This window comes from Pagrus major, chromosome 5 (assembly GCF_040436345.1).
Source record: "Pagrus major chromosome 5, Pma_NU_1.0".
Classification (NCBI taxonomy): Eukaryota; Metazoa; Chordata; class Actinopteri; order Spariformes; family Sparidae; genus Pagrus; species Pagrus major.
In genome coordinates this window covers 31,076,173-31,094,399 of record NC_133219.1, presented here as the reverse complement: position 1 = coordinate 31,094,399, position 18,227 = coordinate 31,076,173, and the positions used below count along the sequence as shown (strand labels likewise).

The following is an 18,227-nucleotide window of genomic DNA, read 5'->3' as shown; positions in this document are numbered from 1 at the left end:
CAAGGCGAATAAATGTGTTCAGAGTCACTTAGGAGTTAATTTTGAGGCCAGTGAATATAAGTTATTCATTTCTTTGGTTTTCCAAATTAGTGAGGGATGGCTGCAGTTGAGTGTTGCTAAAAATACTACCGTCCCTGCTGACCTTGTTAAGTGTGAAACTGCACAGGTCCTGGATCAGTGTGTTGTCATTTCATCCACGTGTTTTAGTGCCAGTGTAGATTTGAAAACTGATCCAGGGTCAGCTGGCCGCGCCCCTCCCATGAGCCCCCTCCTGAAGCACGACGGGAAAAACAGTTGACGTGTCACCATGGCAACAGTGCACCACTTAGTTTCCATCCGCTCCTGACCGTTTTCAGGCTTTACTAGCGAGCTAACGAGTCGTGTTATTGTCTAGTTAATGTTGGTAACATGTCAATTATTAGATAGTATATTATCTAAGTGAGAGTTAAAATAAAGAAGATGACGGATATATTATGCAGGTGGCTGAACGAGGACCTCCGGCTGTCACAAGTTGTTGGTAAGTGTGACCGAAGTTACAGCCTATCGAGCTGCCTGCTAGCTTAATCATGCTAACGACAGTAACTCGATGGTTTAGCTAGTTAGTTATGTTATCGTGACTTTTTTTCATGCCGATTTTTATTTATAAAGCTCAGTATCACAAATCACAATTTTCCTCAAGGGGATTCACTATCAGTACAGCATAGGACACATTTCAATAAAACTCAATTCGAATAGAGGAAAAGTTCCTTCTTTGAATGTACAAAGCTGACAATGTAAAAGCTATTTTTAGAAGGTACATGTCAAAGTTGATAGACAAACGATAACCTTGACAGCACAGGAAAGTGATATTGAGTGGTAGGTTATAGGGATGCTAATGATTAATCACTAATCGAATTGCTGTTAAGAATTTAATCGATTAAAAATGTATTAGCCGACATTTTCAGACATTTTCACAAATACATCGAAAAGTAGCTTGTTACAAATGAAGTATACTTGTTCAGGAAATATATCAAATAAAATCCAAAATACTGATATGAGAAATTGTATTTAATTCAAACAGAAGTCATTTGTCATTTTAAAATACAGCAAGACATTCAATACAGACTGATATCACATTTAAGCCAATTACTCGCATCATTATGGCTGATTTTGATGTTTACTTCATCTGTTTTTTTCACTCCTGATTTCTTCTCAAACTCTTCTTCTTAAACCTTAGAGGACGTTTGAGCACAAAATTAAAGGTGCACTATGTAGTTTTGGGGAAGAAATTTTAATCAAAGGAAAAAGATCTTCACTGACTGATTTTTGATGCCTATAAACTAAATAAACTAACTCTCTTTGTTTTCATGAATGAATAAACTGTATAAACAAACTGACCTTAAAGGACAACTCAATTTCATACTGTTTTACATTATTTATATTTGGCGGACCCTGCCACCTTTCTAGATTCAAACATTGTTCTTGGGAACTTACTTTCCTCTGAGAACAGTTTGTTTATTTAGTTATGGAAAAAATAAATAGTCATAAATAATAGCGTTCATATTATTACATCATTATTATTGTAAATATTAAAGCTCTGAATTTGAATTTCTTCTCCAAAACAACATAGTGCAACTTTAACTTATTTGTCAAAAATATCTGGCGAATACTGTTGCTTGGAAACGACTCAGAAAAAAATTTAATATCGTAAAAATGCCAAAATATCCATTTTGGCATTTTTACACGTGCTTTAAAAGAGTATTTTTGAAAAAATAAAAAACAACCTATATACAGATATATTATAGTTTAGTGTAACCCACTTACTTACATACATGCCTACGGACTTGCTTACTTACTTATAACCAACTTTAATGTGTATCCAACATAGTTATAAAGAAATGAAAATGTAATTTGTGTAAACAATCTTTACAGAGCCACAGACCTTTGCCAAGACTTTCTCCAATGGTTACCTAATCGGGGAAGTTCTGCATAAATATCAGTTGCAGAAGGATTTCAGTGTGTTTATGAAGAGAGAGTAAGTTGGCCTCTCTCTAGCTATCTATCCATGTTTTTTCGCTTTTTTCTGTAAAATATCTGACTGTTGCTTAATTCTCCGGCTCATTTAATGTGTTCATAATTACTAAAGTTAATCACACCTTTTCTCATAGCACTTCCGTCGCCAAACTGAATAATTTTACCCGCCTTGAGCCTACTCTCCAGTTACTGGGGATCTCCTTCAACATAAACACAGCCAAGGAACTGATGGAGGAGAGGCAGGGTGTTGCCACACGCCTCATTTACCAACTCTACGTCTCACTTGAAAGGAAGAAGAAAGCACAAATCAGCGGAACAGTGATGGAAATCATGCAGCCTGCAGCCAAAGCTCGCATGCACAAAAAGGAGCGTGAGATCTTCTCTGATGTAAGGCGGGTTGTATAGATGTATGTGCATGTTGTAAGGGGCAGTTTCTTTGTGCATGTTTTGTTCTGTAGATACATGTTGCGATAAGTCTTCTTACTCTATACCAATACTGTAGGGTGAAATATGGCAACTCTGGCTGTCTGTTAGTCTATTTTTTACATTTGAAGTTCACATTAGTTGTCTATCTAACATGAATAACCACAAAAACCAGCATCTTACTCTATCTCTTTTTATATAGCAACTACATCAGGTGGTGAAACGTGATGCAGATCTGATGCTGCAGAAAATATCTCAGCAGTATGAGGAGAAAAGCCAGCAATGGTATGACAAGTATGAGGTAATCCCTCCCATCCAGCAAAAGAGACAACTCAAATTCCAGGATGTCCAGAGCATGAAGAATATTGAGAAGGTACCAGGGACCATGGAAAGTAAAATATAGAGTTATAGTTATAGTGTTATAGTGTAAAAGTTTCCCCCTGTATTTCTCTAACATAAGATCGAAATGTATGACCAGACGTTAAAGCAGATTTGATTTTTACCAACTTGACTTTTTACATATTCTTTTGTCACTCTCAGTTGTCACACAGTTACCACAGTTACCATTTTTGATGTATTTTGGTGCTGGACATTACTTTAATACTATACTAGTACTGAGTGATAAACCTACACTTGAACCCCAGATGCTTGGTGATGGAGTAAAGTAAAGCTCATGCTACTAACAGTTGGGAAGTGTGTATGTTGCAGCTGCAGGTGTGTCACTGAAAGCACACTGACATCATGACTTGTAACCGGGCCACTCTTGTCCAGGTTCCCAAGCCACCTCCGTACCCTTCACAGCTTAACCGAGAGAGGAGTCAACGTCAGAAGCAACGCTTAGCACAAGAAGCTCAGGTGTGATCCAGCTTAAATATTGATAATTTACCAATTTACTCATTCTTATTTCATTTTTGGCTTGATGACACAGGGTGAGATATAGAGTGTTGTGTAGGCTAATGCTCGCTGACAATGGGCCTTAAATCTAGGCTGGTAGAAGTCCCTTTAAAAGCTCACATCGGTCGTCAGAATCTATTGAACACAATCATTAACACAGTAGAAAGTAGAAAGAACTTTGTATTTCTTCTTAAGTTCACCAGATGTTACCATTTTTACTGAAAACCAAAAGTTTGTTATTGCTCAAAACATTGTTTACAGAGGGGATTTGATTTCTGATTCACAAGGTTTTTCATGGGATTTTGCAGATTTACTTGGAATTCCAAGTGATGGCCAAGGAAATTATTTTGATACAAGTTCAAAAACATATTCTCCCAGTACATTAGTTACACATGTGTCGACAAAGAAGAAAACAAAGGAGTGAAATGAGTTTATTTGTCTTACTGTTATTATTACAATGCCTGTCCACTTTGTCCTTGCAGATGGTCCAGACTGAAATAGCCCAGTTTGAGGCGAAGAGGAAGAAATTATTTACTTATGGCTTTGCTTCCTCATCAAGGTGAGAGAGAGAAAAAACATTTACTGTAAACACTCACATCAATATTTTATTTATGTAGAATTATATTATTATTTATTTATTTATGTAGTTTTACAGCAACCTGAGATATTTACCAGCATATATTAGAACAGTGACATTATGTTTGATTAAAATCTTTTGGATTCTAGTGGTCAGCCCTTCCCTGGAGATTTTCCTCTTTCTGGCAGCAGTCAGGGCTGTGAAATGCCTGGAAATGGAAGTAAGCTGATCTTACAATCCAATAGCAAGTATATAGAGGATATCCGACATAGGCTGGAGGAGAATGCTGTAGCTCGTGAGCAGAGAGGGAAAAGAGTTGACAGATTCCTGGTGGAGCAGCGCAAGGCCCATGAAGCTCAAGAGGTGAAACCTCTCCTCTCCTCTCCTCTCCTCTCCTCTCCTCTCCTCTCCTCTCCTCTCCTCTCCTCTCCTCTCCTCTCCTCTCCTCTCCTCTCCTCTCCTCTCCTCTTATTGAGAAAAGTTCATGTATCTAATTCTAACAGAGATAAATACCTACTCAGGAGAGTTGAGAACTCATTCAGTACAGTCTGTTTCTCTACATCAAGAATCTTTCTCTAGTCATTAATATTTAGTCATCTATCCATTTGTTTCAGTAGACCACATGGAAAACATGTTTTAACTAAATCTAACATTTTTTTTTCTTTTACCTCACATGCTCTGTGTTATTTGACTTTACTTATTTTAAACCAAAATCAATCAACTGACCTGCCTCACCCTGCAGGAGGCAAAGCGAGATGAGCTACTGGTGAAGCGTGCAACACGTCAGACTAAGCAGGAGCAGCGTTTGGCAGCTCAGCTCCTCCAGATACGCAAGTCGAAGGAGGTGATCCGGGAGAACCGCCTGTTCAGAGAGCAGCAGTACCAGGAGCGGAGAGAGAAGGACTTTCAGGAAGCTCTGGAGAGAGAGGCGGTGAGATAGGATGAATAAGGAGGAAAAGAAATCCTCTCTATTGTCATTTCGTAATAGGCATAATAAGCAAAGGCTTGATTTTGTTAGTTCGTGCAGTATCATCAACAGAGTGTTAGGAGTTATGAAGAGAAGGACGGGGGGGTAGGAGGCAAAGTAAGACTATATGAACTATTACAGAAACAACTATATATTTATCTGTCATACTGTAGATGACAGATTTGGTTAAGAATGCACAGATACTTGGATAAACACTTTGCAAAGGATGAAGACCATAGTCAAGCATGGTTTCAGTGTTAAATACACAGTATGTTCATCTTCATTGTCAGGCAATCCTAGAGCAGATTGTCGCGCAATTAAGTTTCAGATTCTGCGGTTATTATCCGTTTTCAGTTCTTTATTAGGAGATTTAGGGAGAAAATCGCAGCAATCAAGTAAATGTCCATATGTATAAGGGGTCTGATAACTTATTATTATTTATGGTGTGTCCATTGGCAAACTAGGAAGCTGATTAAAATCTTTATTTCTTTTTTATGCAACCTTCAATATCAGTACTGACTACAAAATCTGATGTCTGTCATTTTGCGTAAGGATATTTTCCAGCACACCCTTACAGTAGTTATGCGTTTTGCACAATAAATGACCGATGTAACACCTCTCATCTTCATCTATTACTTTATCTAACAGTGGTGATTAGCAGGACCATTTATGTCAAACCTTCTCCACTGATCCCATCTTTCTGACCGGGGCCTGCTACAGGCTCTAGCTCAGCAGGCTAAGTTGGCAGCTGCTGAAGAGATCAGAATGGAGCTTGAATTCTGTAACAGGATTGCTGCTGAGCGAGCTCAGAGCAGACACAAGAAGCACTCTGCAGTCTGCAAGGACATTGTGGAGCAGATAGTGGACTTGGCCACCAAGGTTGGAGAATATCGACTGCTCTTTGAGAAGTACGTAGCACAATTGCTTTCAATGTTGCATTAGAAATATGTTTATGGTATTTGGGTTAACAGCTCGTAGTCAGTCAATTAATTATTATATCGAAATGTCAAAATGTGTTATGAAAATTGCATCTTTTGGTAGTTAACAAGTATTACTATCAGGAATGATTGTAAAATTTAGTTAAGAAAATCTAATTTTAAGAGTTGAATGTACCGTATTTGTGAAGACTTTGGTCACTCCCTGATCTGAACGATGAGATTGGGAGACTGAGTCCTAAACGATGTTTGTAAACTATGCTTGTTCACATTCAAACACAAAACATAACATAAAAGTTGTTTAGTTTTCAAAATAAAAGTAGGCACCTTTTTTGTCTTTTCAAAGAGACATGCAGTGTTCAGATAGAGGGTGAATAGAGGTGCTGCAGCAATGGACAGAATGAAAAAAAATTCATGTGTTTTTTGAACAGCAACATTTTCTAGCTGACACCCTAAATAAAAGTATGAACGTACAAATGAGCACAATGTGGGATATTTAATAGAAAAATAAGTATTGGTTTGTGTCTATCTTTATCAATGTTTTCTTCTTTGCTACAGGAAAATGTATTTTAGGAAAACATTAACAACCTGACATCTGAATTAGGACTGAAATCTGTCATGTAATGTTCAGTGCTTATTCAGATGCAAGTCAAAAACCTGTGAACAAATAACTTATATTGGAAACATTTTTGTACAAGTATAAATAAAATCAGATGTCAACGTTCTGTCTGCTTCTCATGACCCAATACCTCATTATTCACCGCCTGCACAACCCTGCATGTTGTTTAAGTGTGTTCTGCTACCCTAGACTTAACATATCCACCACACCAGCTCTTCTACTCATGGTTAGATTGACCATCTGTTGAAATGCAGGGCAGTTTAATTATTTTCAGGCTCAAGCTAAAAAAGGTTAGTAGTTCATTTTTTCTGCTGTCATGTCCAGTTTGATTCCAGAGAAGCTGATGAGAGAGTGGAAGGATTTGCTGTTCAGGGGTCTGCCTCTCTATGAGCCAATAAAGGGTCAACAGCCAGGGTTTTTCTCCACACCACCTGACCCTGTAGAGCTTGAGAAGCAGGAGATACTCAATAACCAGGACTATGATGAATACACTGTGAGTGTGAGACACGAGTGCTGTGTTTTTAAATATTTTTTGTTCTTGTGTGACAGACAGACTACTTGCATGTAGCTTGTCTGTCACGACTGAACCCACATTTTAAAACACAATCAGATTTTTCTAACATGAATGAAGTATGAAGTATGAATGAAAGTCAACCAAGCTACCTTTTTTGACACTGAAAAGTTTGAATTGTCCCTGAACTGAGTGCTGAAGATCCATTTTGTCTGAGCCATTTGTTATGTTTGTCAGAACATGGTAGGCGAGTGGACATGGCCAGAGGAAGCAGGGGAGACGCAATTAACCCCGACCAACAACGACATTCTTGGACATGTTATCCAGCGAGTGAAGAACATTGTTCATCCACCCCTCACGGAGCTCTGCTCACCTTCATTTCCTCACTTTACTCTGAAGGCCTGTGTCATGGGCAAATTTTGCTCGGGCAAGACCTCCTGCCTGGCCAAGATTGCTGAAGGTACACGGCTCACGGTCCAAACACAAACACAAACACAGACAACCACACACACAAGCCATGTGACACCACTTAATTATGTCTGACGAAAAATTTTATGGCTTATTTGTTGCTGAATGAGGTGTGTTTCCTGCTTTAGCCAGTGGCATCTATGTGTTATCAGCTGACACACTGATTGAGGAGGCCCTGAATGCTTACGTGAATGGAGAGGAGGTTAGTCACATACAGTCTCACCAATCTCTCCTGCTGGTGCTGAAAAAGTATTATCCTGTAAACATTTTATCTTTTAAAACAACTCTTTTTTGGACACCATTTACAGGCCACAGAGCAGCAGAGGGAGAAAGATAATGAGCAACTGATCACATCACTGAAACCTGGTTGGTTACTGAACACAGCCTTATTCTGTTTTATCCTATTAAAACTCTACATTAGGGTGTGTTTACTTACCTGTAACAACACTGCACTTCATATTAAGTGTTTCACACAGCTGCTTGTTTGATGTGATTTATGTCACTTTTAATTTCATTTTTTTAGAGCTTGACACTCAAGAGGAAAGTAGCGACAGTAATGTCAGAGTAAGTGTTGTTTGTTTATATGTTGCATCCGTGATTTTCTGACTCTATTTTGTGTTTACGTATACATAATGTAGCCTGTATTCAATTTATATTCTTAACCAGATTAAAATTTGCTTTCCTTGTGGATTCAAATAATGGCTGACTGACTGGCGTGTACATTTTTGGAATGAAATACTTAGTAACTTTTTTTCTGCTTACATGTGTCCCCTACCTAGCAGTCTGTCTGGGCCATGCATGGAGCAGCTGCAAAAAAAGAGCTGAAGAAAGGCAACGCCATCCCTAATGAGCTGATAGTGGACATTATAGTAGAGGCTATCAAGTAAGCACATAATATGTATTGCTGTAAAATGCAGCAATACATATTAAAAAATAAATAAATCACATAGCTAACATTTCAGAGAAATCTCAATTATACAATCTTACTTTTATACACAATGTGGACAAAATAAACAAATATTTGTTTTGTCCTTACAAGGCAGGTCCCAGCTCAGTCAGGTTGGATCCTGGATGGCTTTCCAGTGGACATCACCCAGGCATACCTGCTAGAGAAAGCCATGGGTGGGTCTGTAGATGTAGGGAATGCTGTTGTAAGCAGCAGGACGGACCTTGCTGCTGATTCTAACCCACCCAAACCTCCACCACCCCCAGTGCTGGACCTGGCTCTGCTGCTGGATATCCCTGATGAGTGTGTGGTCAGACGTGCATTCAGTCAGACAAGTACGTTACATTGGTTTGAGTTTTATGCTATATATCTGTGTGCACCCAAACATTATCTCTAAGTTAACTGGTTCCCAACCTGGAGGTCCTGACCCCCACGAGGGGTCATCAAAGTTCACTGGGGTTGTGATTCCTTCTTGATTTTAAGGGGAGGGATTTTAAGAATGATTTTTAGATTGTTTAGATTATTATTGAAGATATACACTAAACAAATAAAACAAACAGGATAAGGGCACAGTGAAGAACTGAACACAAGTAATATTTACAGAGCTGTCACTCTCTGCAAAACAGACCTGTCCTGTGTTCAGAATATAAACTGTTCAAACAACCAAAGAACTAACAGAACAACAGCCATGCAACGAGAAAACACTGAACTTGTCAAAAAAAAAAGAAGCCTATTAAGAATGTGGAATTGTATAAAAATTCCCCCAAAATATCAGGAAAACTCATTTTTGGTACGTATGCAAAGGAAAGTCTGCTAGAAATTCATCCACATTGCTTGTTTTAAACAATCATCCTGCAGTAATTTTGCTCACTATTGAGGTTAACTGTACAGTTTATCAGTTGTTCTGCACTGTTATTGTTATGCATTGAATATGATATGAAATATCCATGAAAAATGTCACTTAGTCAGGGGTCGGGAATTTACTTAATGATTGAAAAGGGGTCCTTTAAGGAAGTTGGGTGCCACTGTGTTAGATGGTGTGTGTGTATACATGTACAAGTAACTACAGAAATGTAAATTATATGTTTGTGTGTTTGTGTGGTTGCCAAACCTGGTGCCGGTACAGATACTTCTGCTGCTCGAACCTCTGATCCGACCTCATATCTGGCACAGATTCCACACAGGTAAAGAAAAAAAATCAAATAGGAAGCCAAACTTAAATGATTACATTACAGCTACTGAATGCATGTGGGTCTGTTAACTTACATTCTTTCCCCCCCTCAAGGATCACAGCTTTTCAGGACACCTGGCCCAAATTAGAGAAATGGTTTGGTGGAAAGCAAAACATTTTGGCCCGTGTTGATGCAGATGTAGACGAGGAGGAGCTTTACAAGAGGGTGGAGTCTATCTTGCAGCAAGTTATGATGCGAACACAGGAGGGTAAGTGGTTGTCATGTGTTTTAATGGTTAAGCTCAGAATCAGTTTACTAATTTTTCCATTAGATTAATTAACAAATAAGATTAAAAATAAGGTGTTTATATTCAGACACTGATGATGATGAACTTCTTTTTTAAAAAATAATTTATGCAGATCAAGATGTGGTGTTGGAGAGTGGGAAAGCTCCAGACTCCTCTTCAGCCACGTCTCCAGCTGTAGACCAACCTTTAAACCTCACAGACGAAGCCGCTGCCCCCACAGATTCACGTTCCAGCCTCAATGAGGAAAAAGCCCAAAGCGTGAAGTCACTTTCCAAATCCAACGCTAACTCCCCCATAGGTGATTTGATCAGTAGTCTGTGGATTACACTATTTAATTGTTATTTTAAAGTCACATTTGCACACAAAATATCTGCTTCAAAAAGGATGGATTTATAAATAATATATTTTGACCATGGACGTGTTTTTGTTTTTGTTTCTGTTTTTTTCAAAGCAATAATGACTTTTTTAAATGTACCAAAGTGATATAATAAGTAATTGGGTACAAACATAACCTGTGAGGCCACCAGGTCTGTCTGAATTGTCCAAGTTGAGCCCAAAGAATAGGGTCATCCATTTTTGGTTCCTGGCTGGTTAATAGCATTTTACTGACAAATGTTGACTTTGGCACATTTTGGCACTGAATTGTTTTCTCACTGCTGTAATCAATCAAAATTACAGTCATTATCAGTTAATTATTAGTAGTCAGTGATTAGCAGTAATTGTCACAGTGATGATTGATGTACTTTCTTCTGGCTTATCAATAGGGCACTCTCGGAAAGTGTCAACTTCCTCAACGACCAATGAGGACTCTCAGGGAGTCCCCAAGAACCCACCTGAGTCTGCCTCTCCCTGCCCAGGTTTATCCACCTGGGTCTATGTGGATGAACCACTTCCCTCTGTAGGTCACAACTTCTGTTTATGTTGTATTTGCTCATCAGAGTTGAAAATGCAGTCCTAATCTCTTACCTCTGTGCAAAATCTGGACATTCAAAATGACATTCAGATGCTGGGGGTTATCCATCACTGTTTCAGTCACGTGAAAATACATGTCATGTGGCATCTTTGTGAAATTGTTTGCATTACACTATATCTTGTCTTGTTTTATTGTCCTCTGTCCTTCCAAGGCCCCTGATTTGTTCGTCTCTGCCCTCCCCATCTCTACCTCTAGGAGATCCCAGAGAACCTGTGCTCCCATTGGGACGCAATGTGTGAATCTTATGTGAATAACATAAAGGCAGTGATGCAGAAGCTGCGCTCACAACAAACTGTTATTACCCATCGCCTATACAACAGCAGGTACTCTGCCAGGCCTGGAAGTGGTGTGAACATGTTTTTTTTAATATAGTACACTTAGTACTAAGCACATAACTACGCATTTGTTTGTACTCTGTAAACTGATTCTTACATCTGTACATGTGATTACATGAAAAGCTAGCAACAATGTAGGTAGCCATACAGCTTGACACACCACAAGCCATTAGCTAATCAACCACTATTAACAATCAATCAATCAAACACTAGGTTTTGTCATGAAAGTGTGTAGGTGCAGATGCAGTTTGAAAATTGAGCAGCTAAGTGTGGTTGTCATGGTCATTCTTATTTTACAAATGAAAGACAGATTTGGTCTGGTTTGATTTGGAAGTATTATAACAAGTGTTCCCTGGTTCCCTGTATCTATAGAGAGGACTACAAGCATTACCTGGGGCGTCCAGACTTAAAGCAGGAGTTAGTGACTCAGTGGCAGAAGGACTTCAATAGCATGCCTGATGATATGAGAGATGACGAGGAGACCAAAGCAGAGCTACACCTGAGAGTGGATGTAAGAAGAACATGTAATATAATACAATGCTCATATTCTTATTCTGATAATGAAATAAAAGGATAGAATATATTGAGATGTTCTATTATGTCTACAGGAACTGTGTGAACGTTTGTGGGAGTTGAGTGACAAGCGTAAGGGTGAGGATGAGCAAGAGAAGGATGCTCTCATGGGTGGAGGCTGGTTGGAGGACCACACTGTTGTCCTCGTCAACTACCACTCTATACTCATGCAGGTAAAAAAAAAAAAAAAATGTATGTATAATGATTTGGCTAGTTATGCCATTTCAGTTCTGAAGTTTATAAGCTTATGTTATGAACTTTTTTTTTTTCTGTGTCTTTTGGACCTCATTGTGTTTATTGTGTTTTTTCATGTATCTCTTCAGTGTCTTTGATTGTTTGTGTTGCATAGGTGGAGTTGGACCGTTTCCATACCACACTCTGTATTCTCAGAGTCTACTATTTGAGCATGTACAGTCAGGTGCTGCCTGAGCTACCCTCCAACTTAGTTCCTATCCACCTACTGGACACCCCAGAAATTAAGGACCAAGGCGAGAGGCAAGAAGCACACAATTAATAGCAACATGACCATGTTAAATAGATAATAAAATAAGATTACAATATTGTGAATAATTTATGGGTAGTTTGTGTTAAAGATAGTTAAACAGTTAAAGATGTATTTTGTTTCATTAGTACTGAATTTATTTCCCTCCTCCCCAGACTTCCTGACTCTTCTGGGACGGAAGGCTGCTCTCAGACTGAACCTGTCAAGGTCAAGGCAGGATTTAGAATCTACTCATATTTTACTTATCAAAGACTTCCGGAGATATTACATGTCCTGCTATCTTTGTTTATTGAAGTTGTTTCAGGTTGTACTACCTTATAAGACAGATGTTTTTTTGGTTCTTAATGCACTGCCTATAGTTTATAGTTAAAGTTGATCTGCTTAATTACATTATTATAGTAAGAGATGTTGACCCTTTTTCATTCATTAACTCTAGCCACCCCTTGAGAAACTGATCTCAGACCATGAGGAGGCAGTCACAGCCATCAACAAACTGGTAATGCTATGTGTGTGAGAGTTTGCATGAGCATCTCATGGAGGTTTACAGCATATACATTTATTTTCACTCCTGACATGTATGGGTTATACGTGTTTTTAGGTGTCAGCAGAAGCCCAGCAGGGGGAGACAAAAGAACAGAAGAAAGTGAAGGGGGAGGAGCAGGAGAAGGCCTCTGCAAGTGCAAACCAGAAGGGGAAAAGGAAGCAGTCATCAAAGAAAAAGAAAGGCATGTCTTTATTAGAGCATTAGGAATACTATGGAGCGGTGTCCTCTAAAGATGTGATGTATTTTTCAGTAGGTCCTCTACATCATTATCCATCTCCATATGTTGTTCCTTTAGGCCCACCATCCCCATGTCCTGCACCCAGCCCTGCACCAGCTGATGATGACTCTGAAAAGAGTCATGATCAAGAAGTCAAAAACAAAATACATAAAGAATATCTAGCTGCACTGGCTCATGAAGGTATGCACACATAAATGTTAAATATTCACTAGTTCACACTATCTTCAATCGTCATCTTAATATGAACTATTTTCGAAGTTGTCCTGTTTTACAAGAACTATGTACTATGAAGGATGTATGCAGATGAGTCTGTATCCGCGTGTACATGTGCGTGTTTATGGTCAATTCGCTTATATAGTTATGTTCATCTTTCTTTCTTCCTGCACGCATGTGTGTGTTTTCCAGAGAATGCAGCAAAGGTGCGCATTGCACTAGTGAAAGGTCATGGTCTGGTCATGGTGCACTCCCTGCAAAACAGGGCTGAACAGAGCTTAAGCTGCATGCAGAAGTGCTTAGAAGCACATTATCTTGCAGAAATGAAGAGGTAGGGAACAATATTAAGTTGGGTTTATGTATGGTGTATGAAATGGTGTGCATCACATGTTGATATAGGGGAAATAAATGTGAATGTTTTATTAGTGTTTTTTATTTTTAGTGTGTTTTCTATGTGTGTGAATGTATGTAATCCCCAGATTTTAATTGTTTGACTAGTGGGTTGCTGTTTTTATATTTATTTATTTATATGTCGCTGAGCATGCAAGATATCCAAAATAATGAAAGCCCCTACGTGCCCCTGAAGTCAGAAACTGTTATTTGATATATAAAAATACCTAACAGTCATGAAAAACTGTAGGTTATGGCCTTTACTGAGAATGAGCTATTTGTAACATCCAATCAACACATTTGGTGAGAGTTTTTGTAATCAGTTAAACAGAGAAGACATGGTTTATGTTTAATCTGTGTCCGTCTCCTTCCGTAGTATTGAGCAACTATCATTAGTGGCTCGCCATCACATAGAGGCTGGTGCTAAGTTGCAGAATCAGCTGGTGTTGGTATGTAATAATTTTATAATTGTATTAAGATATTGATATTGATTAATGTCTTCCCCCAGGTAGGTCTAGTGTGGTACTCACTAGTTACAGATTAGCTCTCTCAGGGTAACTGTAGGAAGAAATCTTAATCTCTCTTCCCATTTTTTAAGATTCTCTTTATATTCTTTTCTCCAGGAAGTTACTGACTTCTACCTGAATGGGGACTGTCTCATGTTTGCTAACCCACCTCCCCCTCCATGTCCACCTACTCTGGAGAGAGCCACAGGGTCTACCCTGACCATCACTCAGCTAGAGTCACTCCGTCAACAGCTATGCAGTTTTGCTCCATCAGGTGCACATGTGGGAGACAAGTTGTGATGCGATTGAGTCTATTAATCCTGCAATAATCTAAGATATCTATCCATCCATTGATCATTTTCCTTCCTTTTTTTACTTTCAGGCCTCATGTCCAGTTTTGAGTTCTCCAGCTTGTTCAGGGATATCACCTCTGTAACGCTGAGCAAAGACACCTTGCCTGAGCCCTGGATGGACATAAATGAAAGACAGGTATTCTTTAAAATATTATAGAAACTCAAATTAGGTTTATAATTAGTTTTTGCTTTGCTTCATAGCTCTAAATAATAAATTAAGGCAATAGAGTAGACAGTTTATGAATTATTTGAGTCAACTGACAAAACGTTTCAAAACCGAATAACTACATAAACTAGAAGCACTCTGCTGACTACTCCTGTGCAGAGAAAGCGAAGCAAGTCATAAAACATTCCTGCTACATACTGTCCAGTTACTTGTATAAAACACACATAGCATAGCTTGCCCTTTTCTTTCCTGTGCCCAGTTGATGGAGATTGAATCTCTACTGACGGAGAACACTGAGCTGATTAACTGCCGGCGGTTTCTTCTCAGTGCTGCCCTCCCTTGGCCATTTCCCTCCCTAACACAGCTGCTGGTTGTGCTACAACGTTTCAAGGCAGCAGATATTGGCAATGCAGGGTATATAAATGAGGAACAGTATCTACAGGTTAGTGTCTACACGCACAAACTCAGATGTACACTGCAAATTCTTTGGTCACACATTCTATTTCATTTACATGAAATTTACATTTATTTAGTATATATTGTACTGTTTATTTAGTATCAAGTGAAAACTGTAGCTCCCTGAAAGTAAAAATAAATGTTTAAGTTGCTTTTCTTGCCTACTTTATGACCAGACACAGTTGTGGTTTTCCAATGAGAGTCCCCCCGTCCCAGAGGATCCCTCTGAGCCTCTACCTTATGACCGTCTGGCTAATCTACGCAAGGTAAACTACCGGCAATGCCTGGCAACTTGCTTCTAAATCAAGGTGAAATTACTCTTGAAATGGGTACACAAAAAACACAACAGCCAAAAGAGGAATGAAAGAACATAAAGGCACAGTACAGTCTTACCCAATATTTGAAACTTTTACAGTAAAAATACCTTTCAGCCACAGTATTTTCAATGTAATCTTATTGTTAAAAGGAATTATTCTAAAACACAAAAGGATCCAGTCATCACAATGCTATCGATGTGGTTCCTAATCTCAAAAAGTCTCAACGGCATGTAAAAAATAAAATCAACAGTAATATTTGCCTCTGTTCTTCCTTCTTAGTTCTTTTTCCAGTTGTTTGCGGACCATTCTTTCTCTCCCCCTCGACTGGACTACGTGTCCATGCTGCAGTACTTTGCTGCGGACCCCAACCCCAGACAGGGCTTCATCAGAGCACTGAGTGTAGTGTTGGGACAACATCTCAAGCACTCCTCACCGGGCCACCTTGTCAAGGCGAGTTAATCAATGCACAAAGACAATTTTCTATTTTCAAGAATATTATTATTTGCTGTCAACAATGACTTCAGATGGTCCACAAAGAAATAGAAATATTATTTTCAATAATGGCCACTAAGATTTTGTAACAGCATATGTTTGAGTTACAGTATCTGGTCGTTAGTAAACTGTACTGTGTGTTGTGTAAACAGTCCATGCCCAGTATAGAAGAGGCTTCAGAGCTCAGTACCTCAGAACTTGATGGGGAGTACAAGGAAGATGAGACTCTATGTGCATCGAGCAGTTCGTTAGGGGAGGAAGTGTCCATCCCTGCTCTCCTTACAACCATCTGCCACAAAGTCACTAAGATGAAAGACTACAAAATCCTTCCCCCAGGCTGCCTGCGTCAGGAGGAACACACGGAGGTATTGCACTATATAGTTCAAACTGGGATTTTACGGAAAAATGTAGATGAATGGTTAAAGGAAAGACACAAATACTGACTACTGCATGAGTTTGCAGAATACCTTAGTGCATTTTAAAGGTTACAGGGTCTCTACTAAAAAAATGCATTTTTAAAGCATAGTCATTAATATAAATTAAACTCTTCCTTCATGGTAATACTGTTTATCTCTGCCGTCCCTCTAGCATCTGGTCGATATATTCAGAGACCTGGGCTACAAGCCTGAGGACTGTGTCCCCTTCTCTATTCTCTCTGAGCATCCTTTGATCCAGCGCCTGATTGAGACCTCAACACAATACCAACTTGTAGTAAGTCACTATGTGGACTCTTCACTTGTTATTTATTTCCCTTCTACAGTGTCAGGATTTCGCATCACTTATTCTCTGCTGTTCACCACTGTGTACATTAATATTCTCAATGCTTATTTTTGAACCTGACAAACCTACATAGGGCTTCACCTTCATCTGTCATCTCTGTCTCCTCTCTCCTTTCTTTCTTGTTGTTAACCCTTATTTATCTCTCAATCTTCTCTCCCTCTGCGTGTCTCTTTGTCTCCTTGTCTCTCAGAATATCCACAAAGTGCTACTGTCCCATCAGGATGAAGGAGAGACTAACAGCTTGACAGTTTCCTAAAGGATCAGACCTTTACAGTACATACATACTGCTATCTTCACCTCAATTACCTCCTATCGAACTAAAATATACCTTACACTTCAGAAATCCAAAAAATGTTGCTTTGTTCATTTTGAGGTATTCTCATTACTTTTACGTCTGAAATGTTTTCTAAAATGTATTGCGTACTTCAGTATTGAATAAACAGATTTGCTTCCATAACTAGTTTTAGTATGTAGTTATGTCTGTAACTGATATAGGTTTGGATGTCAAAATAGCTGAAATTGAACCTTCTTACTCGTTTTTTCCTCCCTGATACACACCAGCAGTTTTTCTAACTGACTTGTTTTTCTAATGACCTCCCTGACACAGAAAAGCATTGGTTGTGGCTACAATGAAAGCATTGTCCAGGATAACCTACATGTCAAGCCTGACTTGCCAGCAACTGCCTGCCAGGGTACCCACAGCCCTGTCACAGTCCACTCAGGAGTTATTGTAGCTTTGGTGGTCACTGCTGCCTGTCAACCAGTCAAGTTAGTGTGAATGCTGTTTGGAAGAAAATGACATTTTTTAAAAATAGGGACACATAAGTGATCAGTCTTGTTACTAAAGACAAAGAATTTATTAACACATAATTATTCCTAATTAGGTCCAGGTCTCACAACAAATATTAGCATCAATAAAGGCTGTCCTGTACTTATTGATGGGGGGGGTTGCATTCTGTCAGCAGCTTCGAGAGAACGTTACTCCTGTTGACATTTGTCTAATTTGATACGAGGGCTTAGGGAGCCCCCCCCACCCCCTGACCCACCACCCTTTCTCTCTTTCCCACCATTTCATTATCACTGCAGGTCCAGGGCTCTTAGACCTCTCAGTGTCTGACTTTTAGAGAAAGCACATGTCATATAGACAGAATCATACTTGCAGACTTGCATCCAAAACCTCCTGAGTAATTAGGGATAAATTAGCACCTTAATGTTGGACCATTTCCATTTGTTGCAAGACAAACCATACTGGATACAATCTAGATCCACTTAATAAGGATTTGGGATTTCCCCCCTATCAATTTGACACTGCAGACCATCTATATCTTCTGGCTCAAATGGATGTACTCAAAAGGTGATTTTACCATGATTTTTTTGTCGGTAATCCTGCGTTTGGTCCTGCGGATTTCTCCTGGAAAATTTGCTGATTATCTGGATCACAACTCTGTTTTAGCACCCGTCCGCCCCAGTCGCTCACTGGGTCTAACTCTGTAGCTGTTTTACGGAGTTAAAAGGGAAATCTTTCTCACACGGATATTGTTGTTCACACAGGAAGGT

At 39.1% G+C, this 18,227-nt stretch overlaps 1 protein-coding gene across 1 annotated transcript; it reads left to right on the top strand.

The window, feature by feature from the left end:
- The first annotated feature begins 459 nt into the window (after positions 1–459).
- Positions 460–17,409, top strand: spef2 (sperm flagellar 2). The gene is given in 33 exon segments (XM_073465768.1): positions 460–517; positions 1,912–2,014; positions 2,148–2,400; positions 2,639–2,809; positions 3,145–3,291; positions 3,813–3,889; positions 4,057–4,270; positions 4,650–4,838; positions 5,595–5,782; positions 6,753–6,921; positions 7,177–7,399; positions 7,536–7,609; positions 8,190–8,290; positions 8,447–8,688; positions 9,480–9,537; positions 9,639–9,808; positions 9,945–10,130; positions 10,597–10,730; positions 11,001–11,128; positions 11,513–11,651; positions 11,749–11,886; positions 12,063–12,201; positions 13,055–13,177; positions 13,403–13,541; positions 13,977–14,049; positions 14,224–14,380; positions 14,489–14,595; positions 14,885–15,067; positions 15,258–15,347; positions 15,678–15,848; positions 16,043–16,255; positions 16,479–16,601; positions 16,861–17,409. Coding segments are annotated over 33 exon segments (4,746 nt in total). The 3' UTR covers positions 16,927–17,409.
- Positions 17,410–18,227: the final 818 nt, after the last annotated feature.